General features: G+C 36.9%; 2 protein-coding genes across 2 annotated transcripts; both read left to right on the top strand.

Moving 5' to 3' along the window:
- Nucleotides 5,481-8,037, top strand: LOC105156883. Its single transcript, XM_011073137.1, has 4 exons — nucleotides 5,481-5,532; nucleotides 5,680-6,095; nucleotides 7,154-7,268; nucleotides 7,754-8,037. Exons 1-4 carry the CDS (start codon nucleotides 5,481-5,483, stop codon nucleotides 8,035-8,037), a joined length of 867 nt encoding a protein of 288 aa, XP_011071439.1.
- On the top strand, nucleotides 9,943-11,254 carry LOC105156873. The gene is made up of 2 exons (XM_011073126.1): nucleotides 9,943-10,553; nucleotides 10,738-11,254. The coding sequence occupies exons 1-2, from the start codon at nucleotides 9,943-9,945 to the stop codon at nucleotides 11,252-11,254; spliced, it is 1,128 nt and encodes a 375-aa protein (XP_011071428.1).

Here is a 16,876-nt window from a genome sequence, read left to right as displayed (position 1 = left end):
CTAACAATGATTAGCTTGTGATGGTATAAAAGTGACTTTTGTAGATGGTTCAGGGTCCCCACATTCTGTATACATCCAAAGAGCTTGATTTTCTGTGACTGGATTTATGTGCTTAGCAATCTGCTGCAGAGATTTGCCATCTCCAATCAAGTGGGAACCATCGCTCGGAAGTTGGTTTTGTAGCCGTCATTTAATGCACAGCCTAACTACATGGGTTATTAAGTGGTTTGTGGGCATTTGTTGTGACGTCAAAATAGCATTTATCGCAATTTGGTAAGCACAACAGGCACATGCGAGAAAGACGAATACTTACCATATTCGTTGGGATAATATTGCATAAATAAAAATTGCTTTAATGGTTCTCAAAATCGCTAATCTAATTGGTTTTTGGTCACCTGTTCCAACACACACCCCATTAAGCACGTGTGAGAAAAATTCTATGAAAGGAAATTATTGACTAACAAATTGCATTTTTGGAAAGTGCAATTTTGATCATCTTCTTGATTTGGAATCAAGACGACTTACCTTATAGATGAATAAATGTAACTAAACACATTTATGTACATCTACATAAGGTATATAAATATTTTTGTACATAATGTTATTAGGAATAATATTATTACACATTATTACACAATACAAAAGAAATAATCCCTCCTTCCCTAAGCCACTCGGCCGCCCCCTCTCTCTCATTCTATTGGAGAATTTTCTCTTGTTTTCTTCTAGCAAGGAGTTCAAGAGATTCCTATTTCCAATGTGGTGTGGACACACTCAGAGGATTGCTACGTTAGAACCACCGGTGAACGTTTCGGCCAAGTTAACGAGAAAACAAAAGATATCATCTTCATTCTTTTTATTTTCTCATTTCACACCAAACAAGTCTCATATGATTTTTATTTATATTTTATTTCCATACTACATCGAATCCCGGGAAACTTCAAGGGTACAACCCTTGGGTCGTTTTTTATTATGCTTTAATTTTTCATTGTTGTATATGTTTACATTTCTGCTTCCGCTAGCGCGTTCCTGGGCCTTACCAACCTTACAAAAGCAAAACACACAAAAAACTGCAATTTTGGTTCCAAAATAAAGAGTGATTTGCAATGTTAGTCTCAAAACTTGTCGAGCCAAGTTGCCACAACTCACTTAGCTGGTAAACTAACGGCCACATGCCTTTCCGTCAAAACTTTTTTCTGTGGGACTAATTTTGCAACGCTTTTTTAAAATGTGAAACTAAAGTTGGTTATTTCAAAATAGGGTTAAATGCAACTTACCCCTGTATTAATGGAAGTAAAACCCCCATGAAAAATGTGGCAGTAATTACCCCCTATGTTATAAAAAATGGAGCAAGTTATTCTCCTATCAAACGTCTTTTTTTAATTTTTTTAAATTTAAAATAACATTTATCTCCTTATCTAATAACATTTGGATTTGATCAATCTACAGTCTCAATTTACTTAATAAATCAATGGTATAGATTTTATCTAATTCAAATAAAAAATTAATAAAATTATATATTATATAATTTAATTTAAATATATTTATATATACATGTATATTTATACTTTTACAATAGAAACTATATATATGTATTTATATATAGTACATATATATATAGAGAGAGAGAGACCAGCAGAGGAGGGTGGATCTGGGTGGGGGTTGGGGGGGCTGTGGATCAGGGCATAGGAAGGGGGTGGCGACCGGGAGGGGGCAATCGCAGCGGAGATAGAGGCGTGAGGGGAGGGAGATAGAAAGACGAAGAAGAAAGAAAAAATATATATTATTTTTTATGTAAGTAATATATAAATTTAATATATTAAATAGTATTTTTATAAATATATAAGTATTAATATATTAAATCATATATATAAAATAATATTTTTATTAGTTAAAAATTATGTCTAGATGCACATGGAATGCGTGTAGTGCACCACTAGACCTAGAGGATATTTTGCTCTATATTTAATAACACGGTGGGATAAGTTGCTGCTTTATTTTTCATAGGAAAGATAATTGCTCATTTTTCTGGATAAATTGCATATTTTTCTTTCATAAAATATGATATTAATATTACAAATCATCCTGTATTTTGATACTAAAATTACAATTTTACCCTTTTAAATAAATAGATAACATAATATTTGTATTATAACATAAATCAGGAAGAGGGCCATACAATATCTCCATTACCCAAAGAAACAGCAACAAAGTTGAATTGCCCTCAATCAATCTCATTAATGGTTGGTTGAGATTTAAGGTGATGGGATATATCCTGAGGCTCTCTCTCCACATATTGCCCTTCAAATCTACTTCCATGCCTTTGAATTGACCTAACTTGTCTTGTACATGCACCCTTATTTCCCCATCTATCTTACATGATGAGTGCCAAATATTTAGAGCCCGTTTGGTTGTGTTTTTATTTTTATTTTTAATTTTTAATAATTATATTTGTATAAAAATACTTTATTGGTTTCTGTGCGAAAATTAATAATATGTTTGGATTAGTTATTTTCAAATATAAGTATATAGGTGTGAGAATTAAGAATATAGGTAAATGTATTTTTAATTTGACAGAAATTAGTTATGAGGGTTGACCAAAATGGTTGGGAGATAAAGCAATTTTATTTGATTTGAAACAAGAAAAGACATACTTACAAGATAAGACAAGTATGACCAACCCATGTGACCTATAATTTCAAAAAACTCAAGATTAAAATAGAAATGCATTCTCAATGAAAATGGCTTGACCAAACAAAATTTCAACTACCCAAATAGTGAAAAGTGAAAATAATCTCATTGAAAACACAACCAAACGAGCTCTTATTGTTTGATTTATTGAACTTCATCAAATTTAATTTAAATTTATATATATATACATATACATATATATATTTTAAAGGTTCGAAAATATGTCCATACTACGTTTTAGATAAAAATCCTCGTAGCATCCATACTTTACCTGATTATCAGCACAAACGCAACGGTAGACGTTCGTGCATCAAAATTAAAAGTGTTGCTACATTCATGATGTATTTGTGAATCCTGACTGATTACTATGGCGCAACGGTTAATTAAGACTAGATGATGTACACTCACCATATGGATTTAAATTTTTATCAAAATATTTAGTGGAGTAAATGTATGTCTTCATTTATGTGTTGATTTGTATATAATTGAACTTTATTTTTTGGGTTAATTACATCAACCTCCCCTACTACTATGAGAATTTGCAAATTCCCCCCTCTTATTATTCAAAAATTGCTCCCTCTGACTAATGGGTGTTAGTCAAATTTACCAGCATGTGATTTAATGACTATTTTTTGACCTCATTTATATAAAACTAAAAATAATTCAACAAAAATTGAAAATAGGAATGGACCAAAATATCCTCAAGGCCATTACGAAGTTCGACTCCCTGCACATTCTCCTCTAGCCCTCGCCGCCGACCACTGCTACCGGTGTCATCCTCCCGACCTGTCGGTGATCTCCCTCCAGCGTCGGGCCATCGACAGCCCCTAAATCTAGATCTGTTTTCACTCTCTTCTGAAACTTCGCCGTCCGGCTCGGTCTTGCCAATGGCCTACTCTCATCTGAGAGCACGTATCCCGGCCGACCAATTCCCTCCCGTCCCCGTCGTTGATCTCCCCTCCACCTGCAAATTCGCTTTGGTTTTCTCCTCTGTCAAACCCCCTTTTCTCCTGCACCGTTCCCCCGTCGTCCGCCCTCCTTTGTCGGTTCCCCTTCCTTAACCCCCTAGTCTTTGCTCGCACCCAAAACCACCAAGCCGCCCGGCCCCCCACCCCCGCCGGTTGATTCTCAATTTGCACAGAAAATGAGGTTCTCAAACGCACTCAAAAATCCCGACCATGTCCCTTAATTATCCAATCAAAAAAGAGGAAAAATATTTTTTTTAAATTATTAAACTAATTTTCTAGGAATTAAAATATACCAGAATTAGACTTTGTTTAAATTTGTATTTGACGGAGTAAAGTTGGCTAAACTACTTAAATTTGTCTCAAAATTTTTAACATTTGAATAATATAATCTTTATCTTATTACTTTCTATAAAATAACTATAATTTCGACAAATTTTCAATCTTTAATGATTTTTAGGAAATTCTAATTAATGTCATAACTTATATGTGATTAAAAAAAATATTATAAAAAGTTATCAGTATACACCCTTTTCAATTTTAAAAATAACAAATTACCCCTTAGGGGTATTTATGTCATAGAAAATAGAGTTATTTAGGTTGAGGGTATAATAGAGATTTTTTTATGACATCAGCCAATTTGTTAAGTTGATTGGCTGAATGGGCAATTTTTATAAGGTGGATTTAATTTTGAAAGGGAAGTTTATGTAATTTCTATAATACAAGGGTGGAATATGTAAATTGCCATAGTAACAGGGGAATATAGTGTAACTAATCCTTATGTTTTTATGACAATAAATCAATTATATATAGGTTAGCTCAAATACAATATCGACATAACAATTATCTTCTTTATATTTTCAAAATCGTAAAAGTTACCATCATCAAGTTTTTCATTCCGTTGATTAACATACCTCGTAAAAACTAAATTAACGTTGCTAACAATAAGTGAACCCCTTTGACATAATTTAACCTTTGTAAAGAAGCCTACTTAAATTCCACTCATTCTACTGCATAGTCTGCTCATCAATGAGGAAGGAAGAAAGGGAACCTTGGAAGCTTGAAGAAACATGTTGACGGACTCACACCTTTATTATTAGTCCGTTTCATTTTTATCAAATGCGACTACGCCTAGACGTTAGGATAATACTTAAATAATCGTGCTCGCGCTTTTATTTCTTATAGAGTTTGTCAGTTAGTTATTTGGTAAGTGGAGGTTAATAGTTGAAAGAGGGCGGTTAATTAGAGAAGAGGGATTTAAGAGAGAAGGTGAGGCTTTGTACAAAAAGACGAAGAAGTTTTTCTTCTGTATAGAAATTTGATCCAAGAACAAGAACCAAGTTATCAATGGAACTCGAAATTGTGTTCTCTCTTGATGCAATTCTTGATGGGGCTCCAAGAAAGCTATGACCATGTAAGAAATTAGATGCTCAGATGGATTAATTGCCCAAGGTTAGCAAGGCATATTCCATGATCTTGAGAATTGAAGTTAATTCAGGTAGTTCTACGACACTCAAAACATGGCGCTGCAGGCTATTAAGAGGAATGAATTTCATAGAACATTCCAAAGAAGAAGAAATTTAGTTGATAAAAGAACTCCGATACGCAAGGAATGTGGAAAATAGGTCACCGGAAAAAGAAGTGTGCTTTGAAATACATAGTTATCCGAATTGATACAAGGTCTCGATGGAGCAAAGAAAGAAGACCGCAACTGCCAACAACAAAGCTATGATTGCCACATAGTCTCAAGAGTCAGTACATAATGGCATTAATGAAAGGTCAGTTACTGAAATTATCAAGGCGGAGCTTCACAAATATTTTGGAGGTATGGAGAATGATGTGTCCCCTCTAGCTGATGAAGGATGTGCAGAGTTTTCAGGTAAGTTCCTCGGGAACTCTGTTCTTGGTGACTGGAAAAATAATATTTGGATCATTGACAGTGGTGCTACCACTCATATGTGTAGCAATGCTTTAATGTTTGATAAATGTGAATCTAAAGTCACTAATACATTCATACACCTTGCAGATGGAACCAAGCATTCTGTAAGAAGTTCTGGAGACATACACCTTACTAACAAAATATGTCTTACTAATATGTTGCATGTATCTGATTTGAAGTTTAACTTGCTTTATGTCAGTAAGCTTTGCAATACTTCTAGCATTAGGTTTAAATTCTATCCATCCTATTGTGTTATGCAAGACCACAAGGCTAAAGAAGTGGTTGCAGTAGGATGCATGTTAGGAAGACTTTATCACCTCAAGAAACAATCTTTTGACAAGAAATTTATAAATAGAATGATGAATTACAACAAGGAATATGGTCTTAGTACATCCACAGTCACTTTTGAAACATGGCATAGGAAACTAAGACATATTTCTCAAAATAGAATGATGCATATTGGCTTGATACGTGGGAATAAAACTGAAGCTTCAACCTGTGAGGTATGCCCTCAAGCTAAACAACAAAGGATGGCTTTTTCCACAAGTGATACCTCTTCTCTTAATTGCTTTGATTTGTTGCATGTAGACTTATGGGGACCTTATAATCAATATTCTATATCAAAATGTGCATATATAGCTGACAATAGTAGATTATTACAGTCAATGTACATGGACTAACTTGATGCAGCAAAAATCACAAACTGTAAGCATTCTTGTTAACTTTCAGAAAATAATCTTAACTCAATTTAACAAAATAATCAAAGTAGTAAGAACTGATAATGATACTGAATTCTTAGGGGATCAATGCAAACGTTTCTTCAAAGAAGAGGGCATTATTCACCAAACAACTTGCGTTTACACCCCACAACAAAATGGAGTTGTAGAAAGGAAGCATAAACACCTTATGTTCCAATCAAACCTGCCCAAAATGTTCTGGACAGATGCTATCCTAATTGCAACATATATTATAAATAGAATACCAACACACATTTTGAAATGGAAGCACCATATGAAACTCTTTTCAAGAAACCAGTCAACTGCACTTATTTTAGAACATTTGGTTGCTTATGTTTTGCAAGAAATACACTATCAAACAAATCCAAATTCGATCCAAGAGTTATGAAATGTGTGTTTTTAAGTTATGCACAAAATCAAAAAGGATATTCGTTATTTGACTTAAACAAAAGATCCATTATAGTCTCTAGAGATGTGACCTTTCAAGAAAATTAAGATTCGTTATATAGGTGAGCAAACGGACCCTATCACTTGCTCCCTACCAACAATGGCATCTGAAATAGATTTAGATATATTAAATGAACCTGAACAGACTCCAGAAATACAAGAAAACTTCGTTGAACAGGACACTACAATTCAACAAGATAATCAAGACCTACAGTCTAATAACACAAAAACTTTAAGAAAATCAGCTACAACTATTACTAGACCTGCAAAATACCAGGATTTCATCTGTACATATACTGCTGAAAATTCAAAAATTTCTACAGCTGTCCATACCTCTTCTATGCATACTGTTTCTTGTTGCTTTATCTCATTTGCAGGAACCAAGGTCATTTACACAAGCTAATCAGATAAAGGAATGGAGAGAAGCAATGTCAGATGAACTAGAAGCTTTAGAAAGAAATAACACATGGAGAATAACAAAATTACCTCAACGTAAGAAAGGAATAGGCTATAAATGGATATTTAAACTTAAGTTAAAATCTGATGGCTCAATAGAAAGACATAAGGCTAGGCTAGTTACAACGTTTTATAACCAAATAGAAGGCATAGATTATGTAGATAGCTTCTCACCAGTAGCTAAAGCAGTAACAGTTAGGTTATTCTTGGTAGTGGCTGCCAAGCTTAATTGGCACATACATTAATTAAATATTAACAATGCCTTCCTACATGGATTTATGAAGAAGAAATCTCTATGCAAGCTCCAGAGGGCTATGATATGCCAGAAGGACATGTATGCAAACTAAAAAGATCTCTTTATGGGCTCAAACAAGCCTTAAGACAATGGAATTACGAATTTACACCAAAACTGGAGGCTTTTGGCTTCACACAGTCAAAATAGGATTACTGCCTTTTCACTAAGGTTACCTCCATGGGATTTTTTACATTACTTGACTATATAGATGATGTATTACTTGCAGGACATTCAGAAGAAATCATTGCAGACATCAAACTCTATTTGGACAAATTATTCACCATCAAAGATCTTGGTCCAGCAAGGTATTTTCTAGGACTGGAGATTGCAAGATCAAATGGAGGACTTACTATCACTCAAGCCAAGTATACCAGAGATATAATACAAGACTCACAAGCCAAGGAAACAAGCATTCCACTACCATCACGTGTTAAACTCACAGCATTTGCAGGAAAACCACTACCTAATCTTGAAGCTTACAGAAGGCTACTAGGAAGGCTGTTGATCTAGTTTAGCAGACTTGATATTTGTCATGCTACCCACAATAAGCTAATTAATGAAACATCCTTGCAAACAACATTGACAAGCCACATTACATCTAGTTCGTTATCTAAAGGGTTCAACTAACACAAACCTCTACTTCACTTACAAACTTCAACATTATTGCATATTGTGATGCTGATTGGGCTACTTCTAAAGACACTAGGAGATCACTCACGGGTTACTGCATATCCTTGGAGGGGGTTTGGTTTCATAGAAGACGAAGAAACAAACAACAGTATCCAGGTCTCTAGTTGAACCTGAATATAGGAGCATAGGAAGCACAACATGTGAAGTGACTTGGATATACAACATTCTCAAGGATTTTTAGATAGAAGTTCCAGTCCCAATACCGTTTCTTTGTGACAATCATGCAGCATTGCACATAACAGCCAATCTTGTTTTCCACGAAAGAACTAAGCATCTAGAAATCGATTGTCATCTGGTCAGAGACAAATACAAACAAGGTTTCATTCCACCATCCATGTTTCATCCTAGAATCAACTGGCAGACGTTTTTACTAAGACTCTCACTGGTTCTAAGTTTATCTTGCTTATCTCCAAGTTAGGATTGACCAATATTTTGACCAGTCCCATTTGAGGAGGGGATGTAAAGAAGCCTACTTAAATTCTACTCATTCTGCTGCATAGTCTGCTGCATAGTCTACTTAAATTCCACTAGACGTTAGGATATTACTTAAACAGTCATGCTCTCGCTTTTTTTCTTATAGCGTTTTCCAGTTAGTTATTGGTTAGTGGAGGTTAATTAGTTGAAAGAGGGCGGTTAATTAGAGAAAATGGATTTAAGAGAGAAGGTGAGGTTTCGTACAGAAAGATGAGAGAAGTTTTTCTTCTGTACATAAATTTGATCCAAGAACAAGAACTGATGAGGGAGAAAATATCGAATGACTAATATACCCTTCATTAAGGGTAAAAGTGAAATTGCACTCCTTTAAGTCAACTTGTCAGCAGATATGGCAAGAGATAAATCCATGAGCGTGATTTATGGAGGAGATCGCGGATCCTGATCATAAGCGCGATCTAAGCGCTTGATCAGCGTCAGGCCGTCCGATTAACAGATCTGATGCTCATTATCATGACACGTGGAAACTCATTATAGCAAGGTCTGGTTGTATAAATATTGGGAACCCAGACTGAAGGAAGGTAATCGTGGCATTCTTGTGCTATTTTAATACTCGTAATTATATATTTTCGACCTATGTTCTGACTTGAGCGTCGGAGCGTCTTCGTCGGGGACCGATCTGACTAGCCTGACGTGTTTTATGATCCTCAGATTGGACGAGATCGAGAACGGATTGTTGGGATCGCGACCACTGATCCATCACCCAGAATTCTAACTCGATAATTTGGCGTTGTCTGTGGGAAGATTTTCTGAGGATAGCGCATTATGGAGGAACACTCCAAAGGAAACATGCCAGGTTTGGAGAAAGTGCCGGTACTGAAGAACGAACAATAAATTGACTCGAGTAGAACTACAACAAATGATGGAAGAAGCAAGTAAGAACGCTATTGTAGCGTATGAAGGAAGAACGACAACTCCCATCGAGGGGGAAATTACCAAAAAAATATTGTTGAAAGAGCAGGATCATGAGAAGACATCAGAAGGAACCAGTAGAAAGGAGACGGAGAAAGGATATCGAACACCATCCGAAGTCGGATCGAGCAACCGCGACAGAAGTCATCAGCGAGGACCAGCTATCTCACGTGCCAAAAGGTTGACAATGTGGGAAGGCAGATCGCTATGCTGGGAATGCAAATCGATGAACTCAAGAAAAGGGGGGAGATCGTATCGCACAATTGAAACTCTCCCTTCAGCAACAGAATTTTGACAGAAATTGTCAAGTCGAGTTTCAAGATGCCCGACCTTCCCAAATACGACGGGACTAAGGATCCGCAAGAACATGTGGCGGCGTTTGATCTAGTAATGAATTTATACGGACAATCTGGGCCCATTAACGCTAAACTTTTTGTTACTACTCTTACAGAAAAAGCCCAAGAGTGGTTTACTAGTCTACCGCCCGACAGTATAGAGTCACACGAGCAGCTCATGCAAAATTTCACTTTCCATTTCGCGAGCAAGAGGAAGCAGAAACGATCTGCCACTCACCTCTTCACAATAAGGCAGAGAAAGAACAAGACTTTAAAAAGCTTCATGTGGCGATTCAACAACGAAACACTGGAGGTACAAGACCTGCGAATCGATATGATGATTAGCATCCTAATCCATGGGCTGAAAAAAGAGGCATTCGCATCAGCACTAGCAAGGGACCCTCCAGCAGATGTAGACCAGCTAATGGCATTAGCACAAAAATATATCGATGAAGAAGAGATGAACGCGATGAAAGACGAAGAATGGAGTGTCGCAGCGGATCGTAGGGGAGACAGAGATCGTGTTGATAAGGAAGGTGATCGCAGGACAAAGCCCGAGAAAATAAGAGAACCAGCTTACCAACCCAAGTACCAAAGGTACACTCCATTAAACATGACACGAACCAAGGCGTTATTAATGGTGGAAAAGATTGATGTGCTAAAATGGCCGCGACACACGAGGTTTACCCCAGCCAAGAAGTATTCGAACAAGTACTGCCGATTTCACAAGGAAAGGGGCCACGATACAGAAGAATGTTACTAATTATATTTTAAAGACCAGGTTACTCGAAACATGGAGAGGAAAGAAATACGACGAAGCAGATCGAGAAGTAGGGACAGTAGGCGAGATTGGCAAGGAGAAAGGAGGGAACAAGGAACGAGAGAATGCGCCTGTGAAAGGCATCATACATACAATAGCAGGAGGATCGGCTGAGCATTCGAAGAGATCGACGAAAAGATGGGAAAGAGAGAGCAGATCGAATAAAAGAAAACAAATAATGAATGTTGCTGCAGAGCAGGAGATCGTGTTGGGAGATCGAGATGCTGAGGAGAGAGTCAGAGTAGATAACGACCCCATGGTGATAAGAATGGACATTGCCAACTACACTATTCACAAAGTACTAGTTGACAATGAGAGCTCTGCCAATATCATCCTTAAAGAGGTGTTGAGGAAGATGGGATTAGAGAACGCTATATTACAACTAGTGAGGACCCCGTTAGTTGGCTTCGGAGGAAGTGAGGTCGAATCCCTCGGCACGATCGACCTACCCATTTCTATTGGGGAGACCCGGACTTAACTCTTTTAGGGCTATAATCTCCACTTACCACTTAAAAATAAAGTTCCCGACCCAATGCGGGATAGGCGAGGTACTGTGCGACCAAGCGGAGGCAAGAAAATGCTACAATCTGTCCCAGAGAAAGGGAGAAATGACCGATAAGAGGAAATCAGAAGGTTTAGATGGAATTAAATGGCCTAGGGAGAAGAACGAGCGGATTGAGCCAATGGATAAGTATAGAGAGGTGGAATTGATACAAGGGACCGTACCAAGACTACCAGGATAGGGACGAAGATGGAAAGTTTCGAAGCATTGATGATTGAATTTCTCAGGAATAATGTGGATATGTTCGCGTGGGATCCCTCTGACTTCAAGGGAATAAATCCTAAAATAATTGTGTACAAATTAAATGTAGATCCGACCATGAGACCGGTGCAACAAAAGAAAAGAACGTTTGCAGCAGAAAAGAATCGCGTGATCAAAGAAGAAGTGGGCAAGTTATTGAAAGCTGGTTACGTATCAGAAGTCCATTATACAGAATGGTTGGCAAAGTGGTGATGGTACCAAAGGCCTCGGGTAAATGGAGGATGTGCACGGACTTTACTGACCTCAACAAGGCGTGCCCCAATAACCTTTACCTATTACCGAGGATTGACCTGTTAGTGGACTCGACTGCAGGATACGAAATATTCTCTATGATGGATGCATACCAGGGGTATCATCAGATCTTCATGGGAGTCGAAGATCGAAAAAAAATTCTTTTGTAACCGATCGAGGTATTTACTGTTATAATGTGATACCTTTTGAATTGAAAAATGCAGGTGCAACATACCAAAGGCTGGTGAATAGAATGTTTCGGATCAGATCGGGAAGACAATGAAAGTATACGTAGACGATATACTCCTCAAAAACCAGAGATCGGAGGACCATTTAAAGCACTTGGAGACAGCCTTCACGACATGCGGAACTACGGGATGAAGCTCAATCTAAGCAAATGCACATTTGGAGTTGGAGGAGGAAAGTTTCTAGGATTTATGGTCAGTGATCGCGGGATATAAGCGAATCCAGAAAAAATTTAAGCAATCCTGAAGTTGAAGTCACCGAGTTCGCTCAAAGAGGTCCAAAAGCTGACAGGTAATACAAGGTCCAGGTGAGATTGAGATAGAGGTCGCCACAAGACTCTGCTTTATCACCACAAACAACGAAGCGGAATACGAAGCCTTGTTGTTGGGATTAGAGCTAGCATACGAGGCTGGAGCTTGCAACCTCGAGGTTTACACAAACTCTCAACTTGTAGCAATGCAGATCGAAGGAAACTACGAGGCAAAAGAAAAATCGATGGCATTGTACCAAAAGAAAGTGAAGTCGCTTATGCAGCAATTCAGTAGGTGTTTGTAACGACCAAGCGTAAAACTCAGAATATTTGCAGAAATGGAGATGGGGAAGTTCAGAGAGAACACAGAGATGAGAAGGAAAAGAAACTTGTAATTTCATTCGTAATGCTCGTTTCTTGAACAATTCTTACATTTACACGAAATGGGGGACAAAATTCAACAAAACAAAAGCTGAAAACACATTTAAGAATTGCAGACAAAAGAACACTACCATTGTCCTTGATCTTCTCCTATTGGTGCTCTTCTTCTTCCAAGGACACAAAACGCAGAGCCGCTATTTTCTTCTCTGTCAGGCGTGCTTCTCAGCCTGACACGTGGCCTCCTTTGATTTGTCAATTCGCGCCACTTTCAGACAAAAATCCCCAAATCGCATTTTCCCTAATCCTCCTCAAACGACTACGTTTCCATCTAGGGCAGTACAATTTTGCCCCAATTTAATCCCATCTTCAATCAAATGGTCATCTTTAAATCCCGAGATCGGACGTTTCCAATGGCTAACGCAACATTACCCTTCCCTTTTTGAGATCCTTGTCCCCAAGGATCAAATCATGGAAACCGAGCTGCTATTTCATGGTAATCCTCCCAGGTTGCTTGATCAGGGGAGGAGTGTGCCCACCGGATCAACACCTGAGGAACCCCTGCGTTGTTCCTGGGAATCAGACGCCTAGCAAGGATAGCTGCAGGGTAGATTTGAAACACCTCATCTTCAAGCTTTGGCAGGTTCACTGAAGGGAAGTACTTCGCCCCTATCTTCTTCTTCAACAGAGGAACATGGAAGACTAGATGTATCTTGGAGCCTTGAGGGAGTTCCAGTCTATAAGCTACCTTCCCAATTTGTCCCATAACCTTGTAGGGGCCAAAGTATTTCGCAGAAAGTTTGAGCTTCTTTCTGAGAGCCCCTAAAGTTTGCCTATATGGTTGAAGCTTCAAGAAAACCTCATCCCCTACCTTGAATTCTCTTTCTATTCTTTTCTTGTCAGCATATTGCTTCATCCTTTGTTAAGCCTGGTGCAAATTATCCTTCAAAAGTTACAGAGTTTTTACCCTTTCTTGATTAATTCATCTATACCAGAGTGATGGCTTTGCAAGTATGGCCCAATGGATAGTTGCTGGGTTCGATAACCATACAGTGCCTGAAATGGTGTTGTTTTAAGCCCTGAACTCAAGTTTGTGTTGTACCAGAACTCTGTAAGGGTTAACCACTAAGCCAATTTCTTAGGCTTTTGATGACACATGCATCTCAAATAGCCTTCCAAACACTGATTGTAGCACCCCCTTTGCTACAAGAGCTATATCTACCCTAAACGTCATAGTTATAGTAATCCCTGTGTTCATATATATACATTTGCACATAATCATCTAATCAATTTGCATACGTAATCACAACGTCATAACGACATAGTCAACCCACAACATCATATATATACAAATCAAACACCACAGTTGATCGCTACGCCTATGTACTCTTTATACAAACAAAATTAGATTTGTACTCTAGCTGACAAGAGGAGAAAACAGCATACTGGCCCAACCTGCCTGAGTATAGTGCGTGCGTAGACCTATTCTTCAACAGTCAGACACCTCAAAGTCTACTCCTGAAAGAAAATGTCAACAGAAGGATGAACCTGCCACTTAGTAAGTAAATAATCAGCCCTGTCTATATATGTATATCAAACATAGCCCAAACAGGACAAGTAGGCAACATGCATGGGTTACAGTCAATTTAACTCCAACATAATCAATTGTAGTACACCACATAGCTATCTCACAATAAAATAATCAATTAAACTTTCTTTTTCCTAGTTTGCTTACCAAAAGGTGATATCGTATTTTTCCCGTCAACTCAAGCTCACCGTTATATAAATTTAAGTGAATCCGGCTCATTAATCTCATTTCGCATCATAGCTCTTTTATTTCGCATCATAGCTCTCTTCACATCACATCTTTTTCATATCGCATCAAAGCTGTTTTCATTTCATTTCTTTCTTATATCGTATCAAAACTCTTTTCATTTCATTTCGCCTTACAGGCTTTTCAACACATCAAGGGGTATTCACGCCACAATTATAATCAATTTCCACCACTCCCTCATTTTCACATATCACCATTCTTATAAGCAACTAGTAACGTAAAATAATATATCAACATATTCTCAGTTTCAAACATCCACAATACATCAAACAACAAACATAATATTCCAACGTATTTCCTCATTCCACGTACACAATACCGTCAATCAAATCAAATCATTCATCACTCATATACTTTCAGACAAATCAATGGCAACATGAACCACAAATTTATATAACAGTAACAGCACAAATAAAGGGGAAATATATAGATAATACTAATTATTTACTTACCTCAACCTCACAACGTTTCTTCCTACTCAATCGCTAATTGTCAGTCCTTTCACCTCACCCCCGTATCCTATAATGAGTTATACCACATACAATTAATATATCGAGAATATCGTAATTTCTTTTAAATACAATATTGAATATTATTCGTACAATTTCTACTAATTCTTTAATATTCCACTTCTATCGAAGTACAAATCTTCGTTTTTCCTCTTTATTAACATACCATTTATTAAATATAATTTTCGGAATATTTCTACGAATTTTTTATCACTTTCTCGCTATTATATAATTTAATTAAATAACAATATGTAGAATTGCGTATTTAGTTAACAATTCTGATAGAATTATATAAATTGGCCATAGCAATATTCAAATCTAATAAATTTAATAATCTAATTAACCAATGATATCATTTTTATATTCGATTTGATATTTAATTTGACACTATTTTAAATAGCCAAACTGGTAAAATATTCGGGTTAAATGGTACATCACTCAATATAAACAACATTTAATAAACGGACTAATTAAATAAAATAATTATATAAATTAAATAAAATTATAATTATAATTTCATACCTCTGTTTTCTGCCGAAGGAAGAAATTGCAACTTAAAATGTGTGTGTATAATTGTGCATGTGTGTGTGAATGTATGTGTACTATTAATAATAAAAAAAAAAGAAAGAACAGGATGAGAGAGTGAGGCGATGGGGTGGTGGCCCCCACCTCCCACTCTCCACTTTCTCTCTCCTGCTATATGTATATATATATACATATTATGTTTTTTTTATATATATAATATAATTATTATTTTTTTTATTTAATTAAGCTTTTCTCAAAATACCATTTACGTCCTTTCTAATTTTTTTAATTAATATAAATTGTGCAAAATATTATAACGAACTCCAATTTAACTCATTCAAGTGTTATTATATTCCAATTATGACCCATAATTTATTTACTTATTAACTAAATTTTATAAAAATTTATCAATTAATCCCCCAATTATATATTATTATTTTTGGGGCGTCACAATTCTCCCCTCCTAATAAAAAATTTCGTCCTTGAAATTTAACTAACTTACCGGCTCAGGGAATAAATAGGGGTATTTTTCTCTCATGTTCTCCTCAACTTCACAAGTGGCTTCCCTTGGAGAGTGATGACTCCACTTGACCTTCACCATTGGTATGTCTTTATTCCTCAATTTCTTTATACTCCGGTCCAAAATTTCTGTTGGCTCTTCTACATATGTCAATCCCTCTGATATCTCTATCTCTGGCTCATGCAAAATATGACTAGGATCGGATCGGTATCGCCGTAGCATAGAAACGTGAAACACGTCATGTATCTACGATAATTCTGTCGGTAATGCTAACCGATAGGCTAGTGGTCCAACTCGCTCCAGAATTTCATATGGCCCAATATATCGCGGACTCAGCTTTCCTTGCTTCCCGAATTTTAAGATTCCTCTCCATGGTGATACTTTTAGAAAGACTTTTTCCCCCACTTCGTATTCCATCTCTTTTTCTTCTGTCGATCCTGTGCTGCTTTCAAACACTTTTTAACTGTTTTTATCTTATCCACTGTTTCTTGAACTAACTCCGGCCCTTCAAGCTGTCTCAATCCCTCAATATCCCAACAGATCAGGTTTCGGCATTTTCTTCCATACAAAGCTTCATATGGAGCCATACCAATACTGGAATGAAAACTATTATTATAATACCAATACTGGAATGAAAACTATTATTATAAGCAAATTCCATCAGTGGTAGATGATCATCCCAGTTTTCTCTGAATTCAATTACGCAGGCTCTCATCATATCTTCCAATGTCTGAATCATTCTTTCTGACTGTCCATCAGTCTGAGGGTGAAACGCTGTACTGAA

The sequence above is a fragment of the Sesamum indicum genome, linkage group LG1 (genome assembly GCF_000512975.1).
Source record: "Sesamum indicum cultivar Zhongzhi No. 13 linkage group LG1, S_indicum_v1.0, whole genome shotgun sequence".
Classification (NCBI taxonomy): Eukaryota; Viridiplantae; Streptophyta; class Magnoliopsida; order Lamiales; family Pedaliaceae; genus Sesamum; species Sesamum indicum.
This window is presented reverse-complemented; position numbering and strand designations above follow the sequence as displayed.